A 27,995-nucleotide genomic window follows, 5' to 3' on the forward strand; every position below is an offset into this window, starting at 1 on the left:
AAAACAAATATTATTGCTGAAGTGAACTGGCTCATGGTACAGCCCATAGTTACAATTCACATAGTTTATACACTTATACTCTTATTCAAAATAATTTAGGAACACGTTTATGTTGGCAGCACATCACGGCGAGCTGGAAGAAGTAGATTTCATCAATACACAACCATTGGGAATACCATTGCGGAACCAATATCAACTCCAACTATTCAACGGTAAGTGACCTTTTTGTTATTATTGTCAGAGACCCTTTCTATAGAGTGCTAAAATTCACGCAATCCATGTTGGTTAGCACCAGCGATTGTCTGTTGTATATAATTTCCAATCAGAAATTCAACCTTGCAATTGTGACGAAACAAATTAATAAACTTGGCAACCACACTTGGCTTTTTTACAAAATAATTTGCTATTGCCGACTGAAAACCATAAAAGAATACACGGATGGAAGTGGTTGCTCCAGAAACAAACAAGGTCGCAGGTGGTTAATGAGGACACATAAATAACTTAACAAAGGAGTAAACCATATCATGCCTTTTATATTTCATTTTTCTTTTATTCATTAGTATCATTATACATTTCTGTTAATTTTATTAGTACCGTGAACTTGAGACAATAGTAAGGTTTAATAGTGTTTATTAACAATTTCACAAAAATGATTTATTTTATACATTCCAACAACAAAATAAATAGTGTTTGTTCGATTTACCTTTCTCAAGATTATACAAACCGGGAGATTAAATGTCATTGTGTTTCAGACCATTACACGACAAATTTTCTCAAAATCATGGCACATCAAGTTTTACAAAAACACAGTTCATTGAACAAAATTATATCGTTTGTTGAATTATTCTTTCTCTATCGAAGATTATACAAGACTACACGTCATTGTATTTTAGTACATTCATGAGGGGCCTACACGAAGAAAAAAAAAATTCTCAATCATGGCATAACACAATTCTACCAAAATAATAGTTCACTGAACAAAATTATATTGTTTGTTCAATTATTCCTTCTCTATTCAAGATTATACAAACCGGGTGACTCAACAAATTTTCTCAGAATCATGACATAATAAAGTTGTACAAATAGTTCACTGACCAATCACCGACTAATCATGCTTTGCTTAATTTTCACGCGTGCAACACGCGGTACTTGCGGTATTTGCGGATGCACAGTTGTTTGTTGAAAAACAAAGATGGCCGACTTACAGTGGTGACGTCATATGTGAACTATTTATGGTCAAAGGCACTGGACACGTTTTGTAATTGTCATTACCAGTATATTCTCAATATTGGTGTATTCCCACCATTTGCATAACAAACAAATCTGCGACAAATCTGGCTCAATTGGTCATCAAAGTTGCAAGAAAGCAATGAAAAAAGAAAAAAAAAAAAAACGACCATTGATGCATATAATTGTGTGTTTTCATCAGCAGATGCCGGAGAATAGCCTCAGGTCTGAAGTTCTTCTCAGATCCAAATAATTATTCTAGTGAAAAAATACCTTTCTCAAACTATTATATATAGGCCTAAACCTTTACTTCAGAGGGAGCCGTTTCGTACAATGTTTTATATTTTCAACACTCTCCATTTGTTACCAGGAGGAAGTTGTTAATATGCTAAATAAATATTTTGAGTAATTACCAAACGTGTATAAAACCAATATCCGGTGGTTGTACTTTCCTGCAGTCAGAACAAAACCAATTGTTGATAAAAAGAGGATACATGTCAAATATAATTAGATATGCTTTGTAATATTAGTGGTTACGTAGCAATGAGTATAAAGTATACAAAACATTGCTGGATTTTTTTCCTTCTATTTCAATTGAGGACTAAGTACGAGCCGGCATGTGATAATTTGTTTTACCATAACAAATCAACACACACAATAATATAAGTTAAAGGACTCTTGCATTGATTGTGAAAACAGGACAATCTAACGTTAAGTATATTTGATTGGGTACAGGGCCAAAACAATGTTACCCATCGTTTGCGGTTTTTAGTTTATTTGTCTTTTAAAATAAAATATTAATTAGATTTCAAGAGAACTAAATTGTGAAATTCACGTGAAAATGGCACAACAAAAGTAGTATAAAACGTGTTATTAATTACCCTAGAAGGGATTAAAAAAAGGATAATTACTTAGCGATCTCATGCAATATTTTATCACTTGAAAACATACCATCCCGCAAGACTTACCCAGCACCAGTCTTGTACTTGATCTTGAAGACACTATAGGCTTACATCTTTCTACATAACCACATCACTTCGAATTGAAATGTTCCGCAAAGTGCTTTCTAACGAAAGCTGCTGTATAGGCTTCTAACCAAAAGTTTGTATTGCCATGTTGCCATTTTTAAGAGTGATTGCAAAACGTTCACCTTCCCTAACAATGTTACTGAACGGTCATGATTTGTTTCTATTGGTAAGAACTTTCGAATTAGCAAAATTTCACAACAAATGGGGTATTTTTATACAAAAATATATTCATATTAATATTTATCGCCAAAATATAAAACACTAAGAAACTTGTAATGGACAGTTGATGTGAATGAGTGAATTTGAAGAAAACAACGGGAAAACCCACCAGGGTTGTTTCCGCACGTTTCGCCGTGTCATAACATGTTTTTAAAATAAATCCGTAATTCTCGGTATCGAGAATTGATATTGTTTTACTGTTTTCTCAAAAATTAAAGCATTTCATGGAGTAATGTTTCAAGAGAAGTCTTTCACCACTACCTTCTGTAAACCCTGTAAGTTGTTTGTAAATCTGTGAACTTGTTTTTCTTCTTTCTGTACCGAAAGGGTCCAATGGCTTTAAAAGGAGGCATACCAACTGGTATGCCACCAATTTTACACGTATCTACTCTAAAGTGTACCATGTTGTAAAGTTCATTGCTCCTTTTGTGACAACCTCACATACCTCAAAAGTAGAACACCCTTTTTTATGTTTAAAACTAAACATATGAACACTACAAATTCATTACAATTGGTCTATCATTTTGTATTTCTCTAGTAGATATGCTCAAGATTTCATTAATTTGTATTACGCCTGTTGAGATTTACATTACAATATCTTCAAACTGTTAACTCAAGGCATTTTGGGTGATTTACTCCAGAAGTTAATTACCATACTTGGTAAAAAAGAGAAAAGAGAAAGAGGTGTAGTTTTTCACTTATAAATTTTCAAGTTGATGAAAGGCCAGTATATCATGTCTTTCAACAGCGTAAGACTATAAGAGTGCCATACCTAACTCTAAGCTAATGAGAGGTGTAATGGCAAATGTTTTAATGTCCCCGAGGAATTCGAGGGGATATACCTCAATGTAAGTGGATGAGAGTTGAAAGTCTCTCACGTTTTATTACCCTCTTACTTTTCTTTATGGATTAGAGTACTATACCTCACTCTTATAGTTGATGAGAATTGGCAAAAATGTGCTATCATCCTTACGAGGTATTCAACTGCTGTAACAGCACAGTATTATGTTGATGAGTGACGAAGTGTCTGATGTTCGGTCATCCTGAGAAGTCTTTAAAGGGATAGATTGCTGGACCTCAATCTATGGTGATGTCAGGTAAAGTGGCAAGTGTTTCATCATCATCATCCTCCAACGTCTTTTGAGGGGTTCGAGTGCTATATAAACCTCACTCCAAGGTGATGAGAGTTTAAGCGCCTGATGTTCTTTCATTTTGAGATGTCTCTAAAGAGTTAGAGTGCTGTACTTCTCTCTCAGATGACTCAATGTCAAGTAGCCAGTGTTTTATCATCCTCTGGTCACTCTGGTGTCTTTCAAGGGGTTTAAGTGCTATATACCTCACTCTAAGTTGACGAGAGTTAAAGTGCCTGATGCTCTATTACTTTAAGGGGTTAGAGTGCCATACCCCACTCTAAGATGATTCAAGGTCAAGCAGCAAGTGTTTTATCAACCTCTGGTGTCTTTCAAGGGCCTCAAGTACTAAGGCTTGAGCTTCCACATGGCGCTCGACTTGATGAAGTACTATACTTACTGCAAGTTGATGAGAGGCAAAGTGTCTTGAGGTTCTAATATTTCCAGATGTCTCTAAAGGGTTAGAGTGCTATTCCTAAGTCTTAGATGAGTGTCTTAATATTCTCTGGTGTCTTTCGACGGGTTCGGGTGCTATATACCTCACTCTAAGTTAATGAGAGGTGAGGTGTCTGAGGTTCTAGTATCTACCTCGGATTTAGAATTGACAGACCCATATTGACTTCCTGGCTGACTGTTAATCTCTCCTACGGTGAATATCGGTCCACTTCTAACCCGTGGGCTTCTTGTGGGCTCCTGGGATGGGGATCTTTTGCGAGTTACCTTTAAAGGAAAAAAAGAAAGATGTATACAATAATTTAATCAGAAAGAGAACAGGACCCAATTTCATGGCTCTGCTTACCCCTGAATACTGCGCTTACGATCACGATTCCCCGCTTAAGTGCAAGCGCCGAATTTCTGCGCTAGCCTTGTAAGCATCTGTCATTCACAACCATGTGTGGAAGAGACTGAACTATAAAATAGTATGCAGGTTAAAGGGCACTATTTGTAATTACTCAAAAATATTATTAGCCTAAAACCTTATTTGGTAACTAGTAATGGGCAGCTGCTGATAGTATAAAACATTGTGAGAAACGGCTACCTCTTAAATAAAGTAGTTTGCGAGAAAGAAGTAATGTTTCACGAATTTGATTGCGAGACCTCAGATTTAGAATTTGAGGTCTCGAAATCAAGCATCTGAAAGCACCGTACAACTTTGTGTGACAAGGGTGTTTTTTCGTTCATTATTATCTCACAACTTCGATGACCGATTGAGCTCAAATTTTCACAGGTTTGGTGTTTTATGCATTTATGTTGAGATACAGCAAGTGAGAAGACTGGTCTTTGACAATATTACCAATAGTGTCCAGTGTCTTTAAGCACAACAAAAAAGCAGAACAAGTTAAACTGTCAAACGGAAACAATCTACCTACCCCTGTTTCTATCTGTCCTAAGCCTTGATGGACAGACAGTTGGCGAGCCAACTTTGCCCGAGCTACTCGCACTCGGCGGTGAACATCTACGAACTCGTCTGTCTCATCCACAATCTCTTCTTGGAGGAGCTCCTCTATGATGTCTTCTAGAGTGATGATGCCAATTATCCCCTGCAGAGAAACAATCAGTATTAAAGGAAACTTTCAGTTAATAATAATAACCTGGCATTTATAGAGTGCTTGTTGAAGAGGTTCAAAAGTACTAGGATGAAGAAAAAAAATGAAGAAACAAAATTGCCCAAAATAAAAATTATTTTCAAATATGCTTTCATCTCTATCATCTATTTCCACTCGACTGTTTTTGTTACACCTGTATAACTGTTTATGTTTGTAGTGTTGTCATTTTAGCCTTTGAGAAAGACTCAGCTACGGTAAAAAAAACTTGCAATTATACCATACATTTAGGTCATTTTGGTTGGTAAGCAGTTTGCAACAGAGATACTATTTTTCAAATATTAGACTAACAACTAACATTTTTTTCATGCATGACTTCAAAAATCCCTTTTTAGTTTAGCATGGGTGGGTGTAATTTATGGGCCATTGCAGTCATTGGGTTTTCCCATTCATCAGATAGGCCCAGAAACTGAGTTACACAATGATTCTCAAGAGCCACTGAAATATGAAATATTTCCTGCTGATGTGTACTGACAATGCAGTAAGACATAGAGCAATACAAATAAATTGTGTGAATGTGTGTTTTGAACCCCCCTACATGCATTATGTTTACAATCATTATGTAATACACATAAACAACAAACAAAAACAATACATTGTAAACCATGCCTGATATGTGACATACATGTAGGATGCCCCTTTGCCCCCCCCCCCTAATGTTCATGATCCCATACTTTAACACATTCATTTCCTATTGTACAGAAGTACCCCCCCCCCCTCCATCCCTACCCAATACCCTGGGATGAATTCCTAAGACACCCAGAACACAATGAAGGCACAATAGGGAAGGGAGGGGGGGGGGGGTCGGATTACACAATACATGTACCAACAAAACATGAAGCACCTATAGGTACTATGTAGATTGGGTAGAATGAATGCAGAAAAGCATTATATAAAAAAAATTGTGAAAGGATCTTTCAGTTTCTTTACCCTTAAGAAAGCATTACATACATGAACAATTGCTCATAGGGAAATCCCTATCATATTGTTTGGTGTTTAGGTTGTACTTTCGGTTTGAATCAGTGCCATTTGCCTTTAAAGGCAAAGTATACCCTTAATTTTTGGAACAGTTTGATTGTTTCAATCCTATATTGAAGATGAAGATGTATACAACAAAATATACCGTACATATTTTCCCAAATGGATGAGAAACATCTTAAAGGTTTTATACACGATTGGTAGAGCTGACAAAATGGTCACAGACACTGCCATGTTTTTAGTGATCAACCATTTCTACGTGAAATAAAAAGACTGCTGAAATATGGTCTGAATCCATTTTGTGAGTTGGGAGAGAATAGTGAAACACCATATACAAATTCAGCATTTAGACTCATTGTCCTTTAGTTTGGTTGTAACATCCGAGGAAAAAAACCAAAAATAAATAAAAAAAGGTCCAGTTTTCTTGAAGTATGACTTCTTGAATATGACTTTTTTCAAAAGGAAATTATTTCACACATGAAATGTTCTAGAATGAAATTTATAATCAGTAAGCTTTCAGAGTAAAATTGAACAATGACGTTTTTTTTTATCCTTATCAATACCTTAGACTCTTTAGACATGAATAGCACCATTATTCAAGTGCATTTAGTCTAGCTATTTTGCAATACTCAGGACTTTCCCCGTGAGAAATATGTGATGTCACATTTTGTTTACTATTTTATCTTTATGTATTTTTTTTATGAGAAAGTACCTCGGAGCTCAGAGTGAACTGCAATAATTTCACTAGCCTCCTCATTGTCAAGACATTTGCAGCCAAGGGAAGGCAGAACACAACAGATTGCCGTTGACATTGCTTAAAAATCCCTCCTACCTTCCGCAGTTTTGCCATTGAGTAAATAATTAAACCAGTCAACAGCAGGGTTTGTCTGTACTGTGATGCAATGGTCTGCAGATGTTTTTTCATCAGATGATGTTACATTGAAGGCTGATTATAATGTGGATCTATCAAACATTCTTCAAACTAGTTGGATTATATTGACTGTTTATATTTCATGACAGCATTGGTACCTAAATGTACAGTGACAAACAAGCAGCTCAGCAGAACAAGAGATTTTAACCGATTAAGTACTGACTAGCATTCAAAGAAGATTCAACAAGACGATTGAAATATCTGTACTTGCCCTGCCTTGTGTCGACACAGCACTGTCAACATCTTCTCCGTCTGGTGAACTCTGACCCGAGGGGTCCATCATTGACGAGGACACCGCGGCCATGTGACACTTGCCAGTCTGCATCTCATTGAGTAGATCGTAGAGGGGCATACGGCTGGGCACAGCAGGAAGGCTACGGCCATGCTTCTTGAAGATCTCCTCCACGGTGAGCGTGATGTTTGGGTCCAGCTGGAGTAGCGTCTTGACTAGTAGGATACCGACAATGTTGTCTCTCTCGCCGTCGTAAACCGGTAAGCGGGAGTACGGACCTTTCACTAAAACCTGCGAGGAAATCAAGTTTGTTAGTCTTAGTCTTAGTGGGGTGTCGTCGCCGAGTGGATAAGAGCACCGAACTCAAGCTCCCATACTTCTGTTCAGCAGAGTGCGGGTTCTCATCACGGTCGTGACACTTGTGTCCCTGAGCAAGACAATTAACTATAATTGCTTCTCTCCACCCAAGGGTAAATGGGTACCTGTGAGGGCAGAGATGGTTCTTGTGATTGGTTTAGCCGAGTAGTGCATATATTGCGCACAGGCTGTATACTCCCCATGGAGCTGTGATGGTTTAAGAAATGATTTAAGGGCCAGTGACCAGGGGTAAATAATGTCGGAAGCGCTTCGAGACAGATGTGAAAAGCGCTATATAAAAACGGGTTATTATTATTATTATTAGTTGGTGAATCCCAGGGGTCGATAGTTATAACTAAGGACTAGTCCTAGAGATAATAAAAATGTAAGGCTAGTCCTAACTTAGAAAGAGTAACTCGTCCTAACTCGAGGTAAGATTAGTCCAAATTCTTTTTGAAATCCACCCCTGGAGCCGTTTATTTTCCCATTCGTCTATCAGGTAAATTGAACACTGTGAACGTCACCTTGAGAGTTGAAGTTTTAACGAAAAACACTCAAAGCAGTTAACATTTGTATACTTACATAGGCCTTGAATTTGGTCTAAAAGGGGCACAGCAAATTCTCTCTGGTAAAGGGGCACTTCGTTAAGGAAATAATGTCTACTTTTATTTGACTTTGCAAAGGGCACCACAACAAAAGCACAGGGCACCACGGGTGAACTGGGTGACTCCGAGGACTGCTATCCTCTTACTTACTCTTTGTATACAGTCGGCATCCATCTTGCTTTTGATGTCCAACATGAAAACGCTCTCCAGTGGCATATGCGCATCCTCAACAACCTTGTTGCGCATGCTGAGGGCGCCCTGTATAATCAGTACTTCGTCCAATGTCAATGGTTCTTCGTTTTGGTCTTGTTTCTCTTGGTGTATACTTACTAAAGCTCCAAGCTCTGTAAATCCAATCAATCAATCAATCAGAAGGAATTTACATCTTGATACACTTGTTTGAATAGGAAACATTTGAGGAGTTTCTTGAAAACATGATTAGTGTTAGCAAGCATCCTTGAAGTGGTTAGGGAGAGTGTTCCATTCCTTTGGTCCAAAACAGGAGAGTGAGCGGTCTGCAAGTGACACAGCATGGGTTCTGGTCACGATAAACTGATGGGAAGATGTGGATGATCTAAGCTGTCTGCGTTGTGGTTGTAAAGACATCAATAGCTTTGTTATTGTTTTTATTTGTTTGTGAGAGATTACCTAACGTCACAAGGCCCGACAGCCACTTTAAGGCGAGGACTACACTTATAACTGATTTGGGCTGTGGACCCAAATCAACTGCCAACAAGGGCATGTTGCTCCAATGGGAGCCTGGCTGGTGGGGCAGAATGCATTCCCTTCCCAACTTTTTGTTGAAGGATGGAATAGTTTAGTCATCATTTGAAACTACAGTAGATGATTCATGTATTGAATGGTCAGACAGTAGGAGGGTTGACTGTGTACTGTGTGGATGTGTTTCCTTCAAAACAGCAGTAACTTAAATGGTCAGACAGTGGGAGGGTTAAAAAACTTTACTTTCAGACTAGGTTTGATAAGGTTGCTTTAAATTTAATTAAACAAAATAAAATAATTTTGTTTTTCGTTCCTTATGAACAATGAAGCTCACCTGCTCTTCTGAAGAACGTTCCACTTTCTTTTCCGAGGAGACAATCTAAGACTTTGGAGATTGGCCAAGCCACTGGGAAGAAAAGAACCATCAGCAGGATCACCAATCTATTTATAATATACACAAACAGTAAAACACTTAGACAGAGTACAGTATAATGTGTATTATTTACACAGGCAGTCAGCAGCCCCTATGGTTTGTGCATGATCCAGTTAAGTCCACTGCTTGGAAAGGAATTACATGGAGATAACAGGTGTTAGTTGTCAGATGAAAAGGGATGTGTTATTCTAGCCTAGTTCTTTAATGGAGCTCCCAGATAGGGAAAACCTTAGGACTTACGGTGATAACGTGGCACCAATTGCGAGTCCATAGCGGGTGCAAATTGCCTGAGGGAACACTCTGTATAAGAAGGAAAAAATGAAATAATGAACAACATTATTGTACATTAGATAGGTCTTTCATTTTGTTTTCTGACAACCTTTTTGTATGGGCAGCCTTGAAAATCACAAATTTTACAACTCAGTTGGCACAACGTTGCCCTCGTGTGTTTATATTAAGTCAGTCGATTTGGTTCTCTATGGTCTTGGTTAGTTTATTACCTACATCAGATACATGTACCCAAATGTGGGCACTGGTAAGATTTACCCATTGGAATTATTACCTATGGTCTCGATTAAAATATTAATCCAAACACGGCTTCAAAACACGTCTAACCAATAAATCAACCCTGCATTATTAACAAACCTGTTGTTAGATTTTCTAATTTTACTAAGATCCTCCCCCCTCAACCAAAAGACAACCACACCCCCTTGTAACATGCATTGCACAATGCAAGTTAAATACAATCTACTTAATTGGCATATTTTTTTTATTTTTTTTTTACAGGTTAAAGATTTAAACTTTTGAAGATTTCCTACAAAACAAAGCAAATGCATATCAAAGGTAATTTGAAACAATTTCTCATTTTGTCAACATTACAACCCAAATATTTTGTTTGCATTTTTTGTAGAAAAACAAGTTAATAGTTTAAACAATGTTAGCCCAGATTTTTACTTAAAATATTTTGGGCAAAGACATTCTACATTTACTATGTTTGGGCAAGGCCATTGCATTTTGCAAAGGGCGCTTTCCTTGGAAAATCTTTTTATGTAAGAATATGGAAGCACAAAGTCCAAGACCAAGATCATGTCCAAGACCAGGGCCAAGAGAGGCTGTTGGGCTCTTGAGCCTCGGAGTAGATCCTTGTCACGCCTTGTCTTGGTGGATACTGCACCAACACCCGTTCTTAGGGGTCACCCGGTCAGGGTTGGTTGTGTGCATGGAATTGCCAACCACGCCAGAAACACACCAGGGTGAACCCGTTTTCTTTTAAAATGATAAAGTGTAACTGGGTTCTTTTCAGAACCACCCCAACTCATTAAGAGATTATCATTACATGGTGTTACCGCAAACCCTTCTATATTGTAACTGGATTGTTTTGCATGCATTAGACAACACATACATTTACATGTAGGCTATATGTGGCTTTACATAAGTGGTTAAGTGTCTTGCTTAAAGACAGTGGACACTATTGGTAATTGTCAAAGACCAGCCTTCTCACTTGATGTATCTCAACATATGCATTAAATAACAAACCTGTGAAAATTTGAGCACGATTGGTTGTTGGAGTTGCGAGATAACTATGAAAGAAAAAAACACCCTTGTCGCACGGAGTTGTGTGCTTTCAGATGCTTGATTTCGAGACCTCAAATTCTAAACTTGAGGTCTCGAAATCAAATTCGTGGAAAATTACTTCTTTCTTGAAAACTACGTAATTTCAGAGGGAGCTGTTTCTCAAAATGTTGTATACTATCAACCTCTCCCCATTACTCGTTACCAAATGAGGTTTTATGCTGATAATTATTTTGAGTAATTACCAATAGTGTCCACTGCCTTTAAGAACACGTTTCAAGACCAGGACTCAAACCCACACTCTGCTGTTCAGAACACCAGAGCTTGAGTCCAGTGTTCTTGACCACTCGACCCCAACACACCACTGGCTTAAAACAATGTACCATTGTGTCTACCATTCAGTTTTAATACTCACTCCCCAAAAAGCAGCACAGCAGTGACAGAAACACTAATGGCAATGATAGGGTCAGTCACCCGATCCAAAAAGATGGGCATAGATTCCACGGCCGCTGCGTTGGCAAGTAGCAGCGTGACCAGCAACAGGTGGTGTCGGGACACGATCGGCGTGATGCGCTTGGCGTACTTTTGCTCCTGTGGTTTACCGCCCTCGGCCAGGACGCGTAGACTCAGGATGTCTAAGGACAGGAGACCCATGGTCAGACCAGACATCAGCCCTTGAGGGAAAAAGAACAATGGTTATAAGAGTAGTATGAAACTTCATCATGGGGAAGCATCTGTTTTTTCTCCGGTTCCAATTGATGTAACCCAAACTAAGGCTAGAATGTTAACAGACAAGGCCCTTATTTTATTAAAGGCAGTGGACACTTATTACTCAAAATAATGATCAGCATAAAACCTCACTTGGTAACGAGTAATGGGTAGAGGTTGATAGTATAAAACATTGTGAGAAACGGCTCCCTCTGAAGTGACATAGTTTTCGAAAAATAAGTAATTTTCCACGAATTTGATTTCGAGACCTCAAGTTTAGAATTTGAGGTATCGAAATCAAGCATCTAAACGCACACAAATTTGTGTGACAAGGGTGTTTTTTTCTTTTATAGTTATCTCGCAACTCCGACGACCAATCAAGCTCAAATCTTCACAGGTTTGTTATTTTGCATATGTTGAGATACATCAAGTGAGAAGACTGGTCTTTGACAATTACCAATAGTGTCCACTGTATTTAACTCATAATGAAAATCAGTAGTCATGATTGATATGGGAGACAGGGGACAAGAAAGAATAGGGCGACTGCCAACACTGATTGTACATGTAGCTCAGTTTGTAGAGCACCAATACTTTAATCCGGAGGTGGCAGGTTCAAACCTCGCTCTTACCCCCGATGAGTCACTTTTCCTTGTGTTTACTACATTTACCTGATAAAAGAGTTTTGAATGTGTACTCTTTGGGCTGCGGACTCCGATTAGGCGGGTGGTGACTATGCCAAAGTAAAAGCCGTTAAACAATTTAAAAATTGTGTGGTGCTGAAAACATTCTAACAGCTACAAATTCATTGTGATGCACTACTCCAAACTTCCAATGGGTCATTTTTGCGCGATGTTGACCAACATTCTTCAATTTTATCAGTATTATTCTATAAAGAAATTGCGCGTGTTTTTTTTCAAGTTGGCACAAAATATTTACCAGCAAATAGAACCAGAGCACAATATGTTCCGATGTAGATCCAGAACAATTGGTCGTGAATAGTGAGTGGGGCCTCTGGCTCTTTGAATGTTGTGCCATTGCATATGATGGTCTCTGGGTCCACCAACGTGCAGTTAATGAAGTCTCCTTCAAACATGATATCTCTGTCTGGCTCTGCGAAAAACAATACATTTGTGGTGTAAGAAGCTTTCTATGTGAAAAAAGATGAGAATTGCCTATATGAAACAGTAAACTTGCGAATACATTAAAGGCCAAGTCACACTGCAACGTTAACGAAAACAATAACGATCACGATGCAAAGAGAGCGCATTCTAATGGTTGAAATGCTCCACGCAGAAAAGGCCCACGCTCACTCATTCAACCAATCGATATAATCGAGGGTGTGAATTGTAAGCATTCTCATTATCTGTGTGACCGAAACGCTAGGATTGATCCTATCTGGAGTGGGACGAGTAACTCCTCCTAACTTGGTTTGCATGCTACAGTGCAGGGTTGGGACCCGCCCTACTAGTACATGTAGCCTACATTGTAGGCCCTAAGAATAATCTTAAGTTAGGTGAAAACGACCGCTTGCCTTTATTATAATTATAGATTTATGTAAGCTAGTTATGTTAGGAATGATGTTTAAAACACATTTTTTACAAGTGACAATAAAACATTAATTATTAGGCGCATAGAGGAATCTTTTATTCATAATGCGCCTTATAAATGCTGTTTATAAGGCTCACTATAAATAATATTAGAAAAAGAATCATACTCGACAAATTTCCCCTTTATTTTTTTATGTTAATTGTTTTCAGTTAAATTTAATGTTCCGGATTCCTATCAATCAAACAACAAACGAAGTCAAAATTTGTGGCTGAAGTATGAATACTAAAATAGAATGGATCCTGTATATGACCATGGAGGTTGACCGAGTGAAAAAGTGGTGGCAGGCATGGCAGGATCTGGATATGGAAATCTTTCCAAAAAGTGAAAAGTAACTTTTGTCATAGTTATTACCTGGGGGAAGGTTATTACGTACGTGATTATTTGTAATAGTATGCAAAGCGATCCGGAACTGGTAGTGGTCGTACATGATAGTGATCCGGATTTGGTTATCAACAAAGTTGATTATAAATTAACAACCTGATTGTGATTGTCACTGATTGTGATGCTGAACATGATCGAGTCGAGATGGGTGTTTTTGTAAACTATCAAATTCAGAAATGGTAAAAACAAAAATACTTACGTGTTTAGTGTTAGGTAACTAAATGTTTCAACCAAATCGACGAGTTTTCCTTGTCTTAGCCTTTTTAATTTTACTTTATATAGATAGGCAAGCCAAGGAAGTTGTGTACCTCTGATATCTGGCAGGGTGTAAATGAGGAAGCGCGCCCTCACTTGGCGTAAAACTTTGCGAAAAAAAAATAATGCAGGCTTTTGGCGGTGGGGCCCGCCCCCACCGCCAAAAGCCTGCATGGGGTTGGCGGGCACCAACGAAAGCTGGTAAAGGGACTTACCCAGTTGCGACATCAAAATTTCGAAATCATTTCGTCGTAACTGGGTGTTTTTTGTTTTGTTTCGTTTCAAACAACACTCAGTTTTGGGTAACGGTGTAGAGGCAATACAGCATCTACAGACGTAGAAACAGTGGCACGGTCCTCAAAACAGACCAGATACATCATGATTGGTGAGTTTTTTGTGAGAGATGTGGACTAGATGGCGGCGGGGACGGTGTGGTTTCCCACGTACCGACCTTCGCTCGTCCTCAGCGCCTTGCTTTTCCTGGATAGACTGGCCGCTGGGGCCGAAGTACGTACCCAACCGCCATTGGTGCTGACGTCAATCGTTATGTAAATAACCAAAAATGGGAATGTACTATTTGTCTATTGTATGCATGAGAATGCATTTTAGGGCTGTGGTGCAGTTTTGGTTGAGTGCCAACGAGTGCCAATAATGTTACTTGTACTAGGAAGTAGGAAGAGTGTCAGTCACTGGTGGCCAGTCGTCGTCCCGTGTTCAATTTCAAGGCGTCCCTTAATAAATTATTAATATTTAATCATTTTAATATCGTGGCAATTCAATTCTCTCTATTATTAGTCTATCTAGACTCTGTGCGCGATGTAACAAGTGACAGTCCCTATAAATAAAGTATAACTAGATAACATTTTTGTGACTTTACTTGCCAAGCAAAGAGTCTCCTCTCCTCCCCTTCCTTGACCAAAACTTAGAAACACATAAGGTCCCACACTGGTTAGTTGCACTTGTATTGTAAACAAACAAAGTTTTGGGAAAAGTTTCCGTATGGCGCCACCACTTTTTCATTCGAAATGAAATAATATAGTATCTAATTTACCTCAATGAGATATCCCTTTTTGTAAAAATGAGTGAAAAAGTGGTGGCGCCATACGGAAAGTTATCCAAGTTTTGGTATTTTATAGGCATTTCTACAATTACAAGCAAGGTACACAAATGTTTCAAATTTTTGCCCACCGAAACTGTTTCATCAAACTCTTTTTCAATTCACAATTTATGATGATCAAATCATGTGACTGAACATTCTGCTGAACATTCTGAACAAAAATATACAGTTTAAAAGAAGCCATGATGTGCCTTATATAATTTTCTAACAATCTGGACTCTGGAATTTTGTTGTTGTAACCCTCATGATCATTATGACTATGAATATCAAAATTTAAACATCAGCTTGGTGATTCATATACACGTACACATGTATCACTGTTTATTAATACGCTTTTTGATAAATATATAAATAAGAGTAATAAATTCAACTAGTTGCGATAACGTAACCCTCCTGCCGATGGCCTAGCCAGAGGGGTTACGATTCAACTCACTTTATTACCAATGTGAAAAAAATTAGACAAAACACAACAAGGTAGTGAATGAAGAATTTAAATACTTGTTCTGCCCACAAAAAAAGCTATTGAAATGAGTGTGGGTCAAATGTTGTGTACAATTACATTGCATTCAATTGTAAGACCTAGTGAATACTTCTGGCTACGATACTATTATTCAAAGGCCTGACTGCCTGCCTGGAGGCAAACAATAGTCCATGTATTGTATAGAAAGCCTTAAAGGCAGTGGACACTTTTGGTAATTACCAAAAATAATTATTATCATAAAATCTTTCTTGATTGGGAGAGGTTGATGGTATAAAACACTGTGAGAAACGGCTCCCTCTGAAGTGCCGTAGTTTTCGAGAAAGAAGTAATTTTCCATGAAAAACACACAACTTCGTGTGACAAGGGTGTTTTTTTCTTTCATTATTATCTGGCAAGTTCGATGACCGATTGAGCTCATATTTTCACAGGTTTGTTATTTTATGCATATGTTGAGATACACCGACTGTGAAGGCTTGTCTTTGACAATTACCAATAGTGTCCACTGCCTTTAACAAAAAGGGCGTTTTCATTGCATATATGGTACCTTACACTTGTAGGTTGTAGGGCCCACTTGTTTTCTTTCATTACACTTATTTTTAACAATCAAATAGATTGGTTGGAACACGAATAGATTTGTTACAGTTATCTCTGATGAAAATGCATTTAGGGCAATTCCATGGTCAGTCGCATTACACTTTTCTGTGTCATTTCTTGATGTTGGTGCGTGAGAATTCTTTCCACTAAGTTTATAGACTGAGTGATTTGTACTTGACACCCAAGGCTTTGAAGTGGTGATATTAGAAACGTTGTGGGCTATGTGCTCTGGATGTGATAGCGTTGTAAAAAGCGTCAGGAGGTGCGGTACTAAAAGGACATAGACAAAATACACTAGTCACAAACAAAAGTTTCCTCAAACTAAAAAACTTTCAAAAGTTTTACTATAAGTTTGTTATCCACACAACTCTTTAACAGGATACTTATAAATGGTCATTAACTTGAACTGTTATGTAGGTACATTTTTGTGTACATGTACACATGGCAGAACCATGGTCAGTCACATACCATTTTCCAGTTAATTTAGCCAAGCCTACATGGAGCTCAGGCTGAATTTGGCAAAACTGGGTTCATTCCTTGTCAACAACTAAAATAAATTGATTTTGTATGTTAGCTATAACTTCTATGTGGAAAGAAAGTTGTGTCATAAATTTGATTTTTTTTGGGTGTCATGTCTCTGTTTGCTTGGAATTGCCCGTTTTTTAGCTCATGGTCCAATCTTTGCAACAAATACCAGGTCATCTGGCAATTCGACATTTTAACTTGATCTGATTTGATTTGTGTGCCTACGTACATAATGTACGGTAGTCATATTTATAACAACATCCAATGTTTTTATCTTCTTTCAGAATGTTCTCTTCCTCGACTGCTGCAAGTGTTTCTTATCTATCGTGATGGAAAAGGGAATTCTCTCTGTTGAGGAAGCTACACATTGTGAACCTTCATGCTCACATCTTAATGCTTTAAAATTATTTGTGAATGTGGAACATACATGTACATTTACAGTTGTGTGTACATGTAAGTATTAGGTTTTAAATTTAAGTTCTGTATTTACTTGATTAAACATGTTGTAACAGTGCAGTATTATACCAAAGAGTGTGTGACAATGAATTTGAATGTGATGTAGGGAAACGCAGTCAAACAGTAACAAATAATTTTCATTCATGGGGGGGGGGGGGAGCGAATTTTTTTTTTTCAAGGATGGTAAAGGCCAATAGATTTGCATACGCGCTCCCATTGGCTGCCACGCACTTGATGCTGAATTATTCATCAGTGGGAATTCAGCTATTGCCTTAGTACACAACCACCAAGTGTGTGTGCACCATGTATGCACTGTATATTGCTCTATGGTGGTAACGTATTAACTATGGCTGCAATACATAAGAACACGTAATACACATAATAGTAAGCACATAATTCCCTGCTTCCGCAAGCGTTGATTTTTGCCCTTCCTCTATGATTTTTGCTTACGGCAGGCAACATGGAGGCCACACTGATGATGGAGCCAAGGTTGATGCACTGCCAAAACAGCCGCAGTCAACTGTGAATTATTAAAGTTTGAAATTCAAATCTAGTGTTTTTTTTTGCAAAGTTCAGAGAATTGCTATGACATGAGTGGCTTTCGTTCGCGTACGTAGTGTAGGCCACACATTGTGTATTTTACTTTTAGGCTGGTTATTGCAGCATAGAGGTATGAATTGCAGCCATAATACGTGTGGTATGTACCACCATAGAGCAATATACAGTGCATATGCTCTATGGTACACCATGGGTACACACACACTTCGTGGTTGTGTATTAAGGCATAATAGGATGGTTATTGCAGCATAGAGCTATGAATTGCAGCCATAATACCTGTGGTATGTACCACCATAGAGCAATGTGCTTGGTTGTGCTTACATGCTCTATGCATGCTCTATGGTACACACTCACTTCGTGGTTGTGTATTTAAGGCAATAGCTGAATTCCCACTGATGAATAACTCAGTGTCAAGTGCGTGGCAGCCAATGGGAGCGTGTATGCAAATCTATTGGCCTTTACCATCCTTGAAAAAAAAAAAATTTGCGGGAGGGGGCGGGGGGATGGGCTTGTAATCAAAACATGCATTGGTATTATTCATGTATTTCATCGCCCAACACCACCCCAACCTCAACAGCCAACCTACAGACACCTTAGTGCCACCCCATCGCCCAATACAACCCCAATCCCAACAGCCAATCCACAGACACCTTAGTGCTACCCCATCGCCCAATACCACCCCAACCTCAAAGACCAACCCAGATTCCTACGGCCACTCCATCACCTATATGTCTGACCATTAGGCCTGGGCAAATAATTCGAATATCAGGTTAATGGCGAATAGGTTTTCCTATCCGTAACCGCGAATGCCTTTTTTTTCTTAACCGGATATCCGCAATGGGCACGAATACCTATTTATAAACTGGATAGTCCTGTAATTACAACCAAGTAACTGGATGTTCTTTAATATCCGAATATCCGCGGACGTCGGGCGACAACTGATTGGAATGTTTTGTCTGAATCCTTAAGAAACTTCTATTAAGACAGCATAAAACAGCATAAATTAAGTATTTAACTATGCTCACCTCCGTGAAGAGTTAAAACAATGACATTCTGACGTAATATGTTCAAAGATTACGAAAGTTTTCCTTCACGTAGAGTCAATCACGATGAAAAGAATTAGCAAATCGCCATCTTTAAATTAGATCCGGTTATTTTTATGAATGAACCGAGTGACACTCTCTAAAACCAATATCAATCCGCCCATTTTTTTTTACTAGCGCCCTCTAGCAGCGAAAAAACTATTCGAATCTCCGGTTAATTTCGGATAGTTGGCCAGCGGTAACCGAATACCAAAGTTTAACTATTCGCCCAGCACCATGTACTACTCTGAGTCCCACAACCAAACTCATCCAACCTCCGAGTAACTCCGAATACCACCCAACTGCCTCTCCATTACCCAATCCCAATAAACAATCCAAACTTTCAACACCCTCTTGGTTTTACTCCATCACTCACCACTCACCAACCCCCACAACTAACACGAACCTCCCCAACACAATCCAAATCTCAGTGAATGAATATTTCAATTTTCTTTTTACAGATATCAGGTCGTTTACATCTACATATGATGTTAGAAGTTCGTGGACAAGAATATTAAACTGGCTTGATAATACTGATAGGCAAAGTGGAAAGAGCAGAATTTCCCAAACACTGAGTGAAGGGTTTCCTACAGTGAGAGGAGAGATTCCAACAGTAAGTGAAGAGATTCCAACATGGAGAGAAAAGCAACGGAAATTACCAGAACAATTCGTGTTCTTCTTGGTTAGCCTCCTTTTACGGTTGAGATCTACTGTGCTTGAGAAAGCCCTTAAGCTTTACAATCCAGTGTTACACCGATGCTCAAGTGACATTCACTGTCTCTCGCCATTAGGAAGTTTTTCGTGGATCGACACACTGAACAACTTGTAAAACAAAGTGTAAAAAGTTTTATTTGAATTCGCTTTGTAGATTTAAGAACATCAATGTACACCAATTAACTGCAAGCACATGCCATTTAAATAACGCACATGCATTAAGTAATTTACACGCCTGCTCTTGTATTATTCAAACATTTATAAATATTTTTGTGATTCATCATTGTAAAAACAAAAGTAAATATGTTGTCATATCATGACGAAGTGGACAAAGCCTCTTCAGTATATAATGATGCACGGAAGAAGCTTCAGTGTTTTAAGGACATAACAGCAGAGTCCCTGCAAGTGCGAAAAGAAGAAACAACGAGTCGCCTTCAGAATCTGTTAAAAATGAGTGAAAATGAGGTCATCATCAACAAGGATAATGGTATTATGAATATATCAATAAGTGGAAGCAACAACTCATTGGTAGTGGTCGACAGCAAAGGGGCTAAGAAGCCCCTTTCTAACACGTATGTTACCCCTCCTGGAATGGAACAGGAGGTACTGAGAAGGGCAACCTTCAAAACATGGCCGCACAGCGCCCCTGTGTCTGCTGGAGCACTTGCACGCGCTGGATTCTTCTATAAGGGTTCGGAGGACAAGGTCGAGTGTTTTGCTTGCCGGGGGCAGATCAGGGAGTGGGAGTATGGCGACTCTGCGTTTGGAGAGCACAAGAAGCACTTCCCTAAATGCCCTTTCGTCCGTGATATACACTACAAGAATGTTCCTATTGATGCGTCAAATCCACTGTCGGGTACAACAGAACAGCGGTCACAGGAAAAAGCAGCTGGGCTCTTTAACGCCGGCCAGAGTGAAACCAAGAAGAATCAAACAGGGAAGAAAGCATCTGGGAAGCCATCCAAGGCCGATGGCTTTGAGGAGAATAAGAAAACACACCAAGGAAAGCCGACACGACAACCGACAATGGACTCGGCAGAACATGAAACAAAGCTGACTTTCCGAAGTGAGTACAAGCGTCTTCTGTCTTTTCAAAACTGGCCAAGAGACAGCCCCGTGGTCCCGAGGGACCTGGCAAAGGCTGGCTTCTACTCTTTGGAGAAGGAAGATGTCGTCCAATGTTTTGCCTGCTTCGGGAAGATCAACCGATGGGAACAAGGAGACGATGCTCAAAAAGAGCACGAGAAGCATTACCCAAGCTGCCCGTTTGTGTTGGGGTTTGATGTGAAAAACGAACCCATCTCGGATTTGCAGAGAATCCAAGCAGAATCCATGAACTATCGATTCCCATCAGAATTTGAGCCTGCATTGCAGAGATTTGCTAAGCACATGGAACCAGCCCTTCCTCAGACGGCCAAGGTGAGGAGCAAGTGGGTTGAAGGAGCCTCTGCTAAGGAGCCTGTAGTTCCACAGCCCAAGTTCCCCCTGTACACTGGAGAGAACAAAAGGCTGTCGACATTTGACGTGGGTTGGCCAGGAGTCATAGGAATCACACCGCATAATCTCGCCAGAGCTGGCTTCTTCTACACAGGTAAATACACACCTTGCCGTCAGACTGATTTCGTATTAACAGACGTTTATATTGCGCAATGATACTCAAATGAATACAAATAATAATCAACTCTTTCAGAGCCCGCTTTTTTCTTTGCGTTTTGAACCTGAAATGCCCAGCTTTTTTTTCCCATTTTTTTTCTCCAAAGTAAACACATAAGTGTTTCTTACCAAGAAAAAAAACACAGATCCTGCTGATTTGTGTGGTTCTTTTTTTTGGTATTTCTTTAGTGATGCCCTCTTCTGATAAAATGTATTAAGGGTTGTACAAGTACAATTGATGACACAATGTGTACAAAAAAATTGTATTAAAATGTGCAATCCCATGGGAACAATCTTTTGCGCCTAGACTGTTTCCGACTTTTGAGACGCTCCTTATAAGATTCATCATTGAAAATGAGTCCAAAGTCCCAAGTGTATCGCTCTAAACTTATGAAGTCCTTGCAACGTTCCTGATTGGCTTAAAGTTTTTCTGACTCAAATTATATTTTTGACTATTTTAAACAGTCAAATACAAGCGTGCTATCTAAGCTGACACAATGCCAAAGAAAGTTACATTTTTGCTTTTTGTTAATTTCTTCAATTTGTTGCTGGAAGTATAATCACACATTGTGCAGCGACATCGTTCAAGTGCATATGTAACACCACTTTACATTTTGCAATCTTAACAACAGGTGAGGGCGACAGCACCAAGTGTTTTTACTGCGGTGGTGGCCTGAAGAACTGGGAGTCAACAGACGAACCATGGACAGAACACGCCAAGTGGTTTCCAGCGTGTGCCTGGTTGGTGCAGCAGAGGGGGCAAACATTCGTCACCTATGTCGTACGCAACTTTCCTGTGGATTTTGCTCTTGTTCAAAGGACGCTTGCAAATAAGGTAAGTCATAAAGTGTAAAACCTTGCAGGGTGCTGAAAATGACAGCACACTTCCATTGTGCCTTCCTTCAGAAACATTTTTTGGTGTGTTCAGGGCAAACAATTTTGGCCCTGCTTACCGTAAGCTAAGAATCTGCACTGTTTCTAGTATGAAACATTGTGAGAAATGACTCCCTCTGAAGTAACGTAGTTTTTAAAAAAGAGAAGATTTCTCACTCAAGTATTAGAAACTGAGAAAGACTTCAAGCCTGAAGTCTTTCTTAGGCATCTGAACGCACACAAATTTGTGCAAGGAGGGTGTTTATTTTGGTCATCATTTCCTTGCAACTGCGTTGACCATTAGAACCCAAATGTTCACAGGTTTGTTATTTTATGCAATTATGTTGGGATACGCCAAGTGAAAATTTGGTCTTTGACAAATACCGAACTTGTCTAGGGGTGGCTTTCACGAAACTCTGGGAGTAATCCTATCTCGAGTGAGGACGAGCTACTTACAGTGTAGGATGGGTTCAATGCATCCTAAGTTCTATGAATACAGAACCTAACTCGTCCTATTGTAAGTCCTATGATTAATCCTAAGTTACAAAGAGTTTGGTGAAAATCGACGGCAGTGCCTTTAAGTTCCACTTGATTATCTTCTCATCATGTAGGAGAGACAGGAGGCTAGATCGACGCCCAAACCCAAGACACCAGCCCCTCCAACAGCGGCAGCGGCCCGTCACTTTTCTTCATCTGCCTCTGCACACCAGGAACCGGAGGAGGAAGCAGGGGTACGTTTCAAGCAACCGAGGGTCAACAAGCCGAGCATCAAGAAACAGTCACCTCTTGGTAAGCATTTGGTTTGCTTATGGGATAAAATAAGATCGCCTCGAGTAATAAACTCAGGGCCAAGTTTCATAGTACCAAATTGTTTATATCCAAATTTACATTGGATATCTTTTTTTTTTAAATGTGAGGATACAATATTTAAGAATTTTGAATAATTAGATTTTTTATATATTTTTGTTTGTTATACCAATGTTTTATAAGTATAGTCTTCGTTGGGGCATTGCTCTCATTTACGACTCGTGCAAGACTTGCAGAATCTATTGGGACCTTCATCCTACATCCACTTTTCCCATCTCAGTTAACTTCAGAAGTCTGGTTCACGTTTAAGGCTTCCTTGGTTTTATTACCAGAAAGGTACAACCACAATATCTATGTGCCATGAGATCTAATTTGCTTTTTGTGTTTCATTCACATGAACTAATAGATACAGCAATGAGTGGCCGAGTAACGACTCGTGTTCTTGAAATGGGCTACGACCCTCACTTTGTAAAGAAAGTCGTGAGGCACAGACTGCAGACACTCGGGGTAGAATTCGATACGACAAATGACTTGCTGGAAGCCGTTTGGCAGGCGGAAGAAAGCGGAATGACGTTACCATCTTCGGACGATGAGGAACCAGCCGGAGGAACCGCCGAGAAATTCATGAGTGAGATGCCAGAGAAGAAAAGGCAGAGCGGCCACAGGGAGGAAGAGCTTGAACGACTCTCGGAACAGATGGAAGAAATTCAGATTGGAGCAGGTCCAACGGGGGCCTCACCTGAGAATAGAGGCAGGACGAATAGAGTCTTGGAACGTCAAATGTCTCGTAAGTGCTTGTGTGCAACCTTTTTTTGGTAATCACTCTTAAAATTAAAGGAACACGCTGCATTGGATCGGTTGCGTTGGTCTATAAAAAGAGTTTAAAACCATTTGTTATGAAATATTTCTAACCATACTCATTTTATAATAAACGGTTTTAAACTGTTTTCATAGACCAACTCGCCCAATGATAGGCAACGTGTCCCTTTAATGGCAATAAAAACTCACTTGGTTAGGAGTACAAGAGTTTTCAGACTAGATCAAAACAAAGTGTTTTGGCCTTTCCAATCCTGTAAAATTTAAGGTTTATTGTTTGCAGTTAAATTGAAAGGGTTCTAATGGTTTTCATGTCTTTGTGTTGCTCTTGTAAAAAAAATTGTGACATTGACAAAAAAATGAACTATTATGGAAATTTGGTGCTTTATAAATATCTTTCTATTATTATTATTAATGTGTTTCTTTTTTCCTGTTTTTTTTTTCCTTCACAGCTACACACATCGAAGAAGAAATTGAGAGACTTCGGGATGAGAAGTTGTGCAAAGTATGTATGGATGAAGATGCCAACATGATACTGATGCCCTGCAATCACTTTGTTTTGTGCAGCTCTTGCACAAAATTACTCAATGATTGCCCAATATGCCGGACGCCAATCAGAGAAGTTATAAGGGTTTATAAGTCGTAAGGTGTGGCTGCCTTGGCAGTTACATAAACCTTTAGGGCCAGTTCATACTCGCTGCGAGCACACACCCGACAATGCGGGTCTTGTTTTAACTGGATAATAATTAGTCACTGTTTTCACGAAGAGCCACATATGTCCATTTGCTTGATTGAGATTTACATTTTGCCATGTGCTTCGCTTAAAACTGCAAATTTTGCAAAAATTTGCAGTTTAAAGATAATATACAGAATCCTTACTGCAGGGGTATATTAAGCCCTCTCATATGAATCTGTATTTGTTTAAGCTCTCCATTGACTTACTACACCTTGAAATGTATTTGCTAATTAGCGAATATATTTCAAGACTGCCATAGTAATTATCAAGTATCAAACAGAGGAAAGTGACTTGGTAACAACCTTTTAAATAGTTTGGGTTTGAACAGAGGAAGGGGACCGCACAACATAGGGCTGGATAGCTCAGTTGGTAGAGCGCCGGTGCGTTAATCCGGAGGTCGTTGGTTCAATTCCTGCTCCAGTCAATTTTTTCTTTGTTCAAATGCATAGTAATAAGTAGCAATCTGTCATAATTGGCTTTTTGTGAAACCTTAAAAAAAAGTTTTTTCCCTACATTTTTCTGTTGCAATTTTTAACAATGCATTTCGGGTGCTTGTGGCTCTTCATGAAAAGGCCCAGTCGACGTCCTGTTTCTATCAGAATAACAAACAAAAAATCAGCTAAAGACATGAGGCTCGCTTTGTGAAAATACAAACATGCCATATAATTGACATGTACATGTACATGTATAATAAAGTTACACTTATACCCCCACATGTATTTGACTGTTGTAGTACTAGTAGGAATAAAATAGCATTGATATAGTGCATTGTGAATCACAGACCCCTCGAGGCACTTTACAATTTTAAAAAGCTATAATATTTGCAAAGATTCACTGCAGACAAAAATAACAGGTCAGGTGTATAAACATATTTAAATGTAAAACACAAAAACTAAAGTAAAGAAAAAATGGCTCCACTCAAAACCTGGCCAGAAAAGTAACAAGCTTAGAGTTTTAATTTTTGTTTTTACCCATACACCGATGTTCGTTAGCACTGGAGCAGTGTCTTACCAACTAGAACTACCGAGATTGCCCGGTAGCTAGAGGCAGTACTGAGTATACAGTGCTAACACATCGATGTATGGGTAAAAACCAAAATTAATATTCTTTATCCCCGATGCAAATTTAACATCTATTATATAAGCTTAGAGTTATATACTCAATACACTAGAAAATATAGAGAAATAACATGCTATTGTATTCAAAGAGTTTGTAAAGTGGGTGAAAGTTCTTTTTATCCTCTGGCATATTGGCTTTGACAACACGTTTTGAAGAGCCGATGTTAAAATAAAGCTACACAAACTCATGTATAAATTCTAATCAATGCTCTCTTAACAATTTGGTGCACAGATTAATTTAATTCAATTCAATTCAATTCAATTCACTTTATTTCCAAATCCAGATAAATAAACAAAACAATTAGCAGTGAATAAAGAACTATGTTTTACAAGCAAATGGAATAATGATAATACATGAAGTAATAGTATAATACTACATTTACAAGCAAAGGCAAAATATAAATTACGGAAAACATACGGAGCACAAGGTGATGGAGTTGGAGGGGGCCCATAAAAAGCAAAGCTTGTCAGGTATGGACATGTTCAAAACAAAACAAAAAAGGGCATGTTCAAACGTGTTTTTCTCAAAATATCTCAATAGCACCCTCTGTTGAATACACACCAAACGAAAGTTCAACAATCGCTCCAAACATCCGAATGAGGGGGTACATGTTTATGGGGGTTGTAGTTTTTAAGTTATGACCGATTTGACATGTTTTGGTGGTCGTTGGCGACCGGCTTGTGCACCATAGGGTTTTTTAAGCACAATAGTCAGTTTTCAAAATTATTTGTTCTGGTGAAATTGGTGGATTAGACTGAATTAACTCTTAACTAAATACTATTAATAGTATATCATCATGTATAAAGAGCTTCATACACTTTGTTTGTACGAGTTTCACAAATCTGAAATGTTGTGCCGTCTTGTAAAGATTAAAAGATGCTTGATTTAGGGTTGTTGCTGCTAACCTTCTTCACGGATTAAATTGGTTACATCAAATACGTATTCTAGATTATAAAAAACACACATATTTTATGATTGCTAAGATTTACTTATACTATTTAGGTTATACCCCAGTTGCATAACCAGACATTTTCACGAAGGGGTTGGGGGCAAACAGGAGCACAAAGACCCGTTTGTTGTTGATGTGACACCGCCTCAACCTGGGGTTTCGCCCTTCATAATTAATTAGTTAGGTGGCATTGTGAAGTTGGGATTTTGCATGCTCAACCACACGCTCTTCTCAACCATCCAAAGGTTTTGAATGGTGAATTGTTGAAACATTCACCCACTGCAGGCAGTTAGGGTGACTTAAGTGAATTTGGAGGGATTGAACCTGCATTCATTCCTCTTTGGTTGAGTTGAGAGAAATTGGGGCAGAGTAGGGATCCTACATCAACTCTTGTGGAGGTTGTATGGTTCCTTTAGGGAGTAGTGGTGCTTATTAGATGAGTAGGGTTTTAAATATTGTATACCTCGGGACATTATTTTTCCAAACCGCTTCTTAGTTACTAAGGCCTCCGGCTCCGGGCTTCATTGGATGAATGACAAATTGTACAAATCGATGCAGAGCCCAAGTCGGAGCTAAATGCCCAAGCCTAGGGCCCAATTTCCTAGAGATGCTTACAAGAAAATATTGCTCAGAAATTAGTAGGATACCGGTCACAAATTCTACAAGTGACATGGTATTTTAATTGGCTGGTTACCTTACTCTGGTAAGCATAATTCTGTTTGGCTTAGCTTATACATGTATTTGTGTGCTTTAGCAGCACTATGTAATTCATATTGAGTTGCTTAAGCACAAGAAGGAGCTAAGCACAACCAAATTATGCTTACCGGAATAAGGTTACCAGCCAAAATACTGTGTCATATTCACCATTTCTGATTGGGATCCTGCTAGTTTTTGCTAAGCACAACATTTGTAAGCAAGATTGTCTGCTTAAGCAGCTCTATGAAATTGGGCCCCGGTTTGGGAAGCAAGGTCTTAGTAAAGCTTTAGCCTTCGTGCTGTTGACATTATGTCTTATTCCTCTGCTATAGTAGTGGAGTCCAGATAAGTGCAAAAAAGATAATAGCCAAAACTAATGCTAGATAGCTAAATGTTTCATATTTTTTTCTTTAAACTAATTTGAAATTTTAGGATTATTTGGGATTATTTACCTTTAAGAGTTTAAATTTTCTGTGGACACATAATGCGAAATAGAACCAACCAATGAAATAATTGGGTTTTGGTCATATTATGAGTGTTGTTTTAGATCGGAAAAATTTTGTTGTATTACTTTAAAACGAATGGAAACCAAAATTCACATACTTTGACCTGGACACTGGTTCTTTCTCTTTTTTTTTTTTTTTTTTTTTTTTTTTTTCATAATTGATGATGCAGTTTTGTAAACATTATTCGATAGTTTGTCTTTGGAAGAAAAGGAAGAAGTTACACTTTGTTGCACTAGTTGTATTCGTGCAGGAAAAAAAAATAAAATATTGCTAGAAAATTGAAATTATCTTGTTCAGTGTTTTTCTTTTCAACCCGATTCCCCCT

The 27,995-nt window shown here is 38.7% G+C and overlaps 2 protein-coding genes and 1 non-coding gene across 6 annotated transcripts; 2 read left to right on the forward strand and 1 right to left on the reverse strand.

Annotated features, from left to right (window-relative positions):
• The first annotated feature begins 132 nt into the window (after nt 1–132).
• LOC139946709 (E3 ubiquitin-protein ligase XIAP-like) lies at nt 133–27,954 on the forward strand. 3 transcript variants are annotated; one of them, XM_071944361.1, is made up of 8 exons: nt 133–212; nt 10,251–10,307; nt 16,990–17,158; nt 19,263–21,106; nt 21,801–22,003; nt 22,653–22,830; nt 23,255–23,635; nt 24,117–27,954. In XM_071944361.1, the coding sequence occupies exons 4-8, from the start codon at nt 19,819–19,821 to the stop codon at nt 24,308–24,310; spliced, it is 2,244 nt and encodes a 747-aa protein (XP_071800462.1). In that variant the 5' UTR covers nt 133–212; nt 10,251–10,307; nt 16,990–17,158; nt 19,263–19,818; the 3' UTR covers nt 24,311–27,954. The 3 variants fall into 3 exon arrangements, with proteins under 3 accessions (XP_071800462.1, XP_071800461.1, XP_071800463.1); XM_071944360.1 differs by lacking the exons at nt 133–212; nt 10,251–10,307 and adding an exon at nt 14,244–14,373; XM_071944362.1 differs by lacking the exons at nt 133–212; nt 10,251–10,307 and adding an exon at nt 14,459–14,536.
• Nucleotides 529–14,290, reverse strand: LOC139946711 (uncharacterized). 2 transcript variants are annotated; one of them, XM_071944364.1, is made up of 9 exons: nt 14,204–14,290; nt 12,681–12,854; nt 11,452–11,710; nt 9,705–9,764; nt 9,366–9,472; nt 8,462–8,655; nt 7,329–7,640; nt 4,975–5,145; nt 529–4,324 (listed from the first exon to the last, which is right to left on the reverse strand). In XM_071944364.1, the coding sequence occupies exons 1-9, from the start codon at nt 14,214–14,216 to the stop codon at nt 4,145–4,147; spliced, it is 1,470 nt and encodes a 489-aa protein (XP_071800465.1). In that variant the 5' UTR covers nt 14,217–14,290; the 3' UTR covers nt 529–4,144. The 2 variants fall into 2 exon arrangements, with proteins under 2 accessions (XP_071800465.1, XP_071800466.1); XM_071944365.1 differs by lacking the exon at nt 14,204–14,290 and adding an exon at nt 13,933–14,049.
• Trnan-guu (transfer RNA asparagine (anticodon GUU)) lies at nt 24,752–24,824 on the forward strand. Its single transcript has one exon. It is a non-coding gene; the product is annotated as a tRNA-Asn (tRNA).
• Nucleotides 27,955–27,995: the final 41 nt, after the last annotated feature.

Source organism: Asterias amurensis, chromosome 14, assembly GCF_032118995.1.
Source record: "Asterias amurensis chromosome 14, ASM3211899v1".
NCBI classification, from domain to species: domain Eukaryota; kingdom Metazoa; phylum Echinodermata; class Asteroidea; order Forcipulatida; family Asteriidae; genus Asterias; species Asterias amurensis.

Excerpts from the sequence above, each read along its gene's own strand:
- LOC139946711 (XM_071944364.1), bottom strand. Across the intron at positions 11,711-12,680 it reads TGCTCTGGTTCTATTTGCTG|GGCTGATGTCTGGTCTGACC; the intron begins GTAAATATTTTG and ends TTTTCCCTCAAG. Across the intron at positions 9,765-11,451 it reads GCTGTGCTGCTTTTTGGGGA|AGTGTTCCCTCAGGCAATTT; the intron begins GTGAGTATTAAA and ends CTTCTTATACAG.
- LOC139946709 (XM_071944361.1), top strand. The coding sequence starts at position 19,819 with ATGTTGTCATATCATGACGAAGTGGACAAAGCCTCTTCAGTATATAAT. Across the intron at positions 22,831-23,254 it reads CAAGAAACAGTCACCTCTTG|ATACAGCAATGAGTGGCCGA; the intron begins GTAAGCATTTGG and ends ATGAACTAATAG. Across the intron at positions 23,636-24,116 it reads CTTGGAACGTCAAATGTCTC|CTACACACATCGAAGAAGAA; the intron begins GTAAGTGCTTGT and ends TTTCCTTCACAG.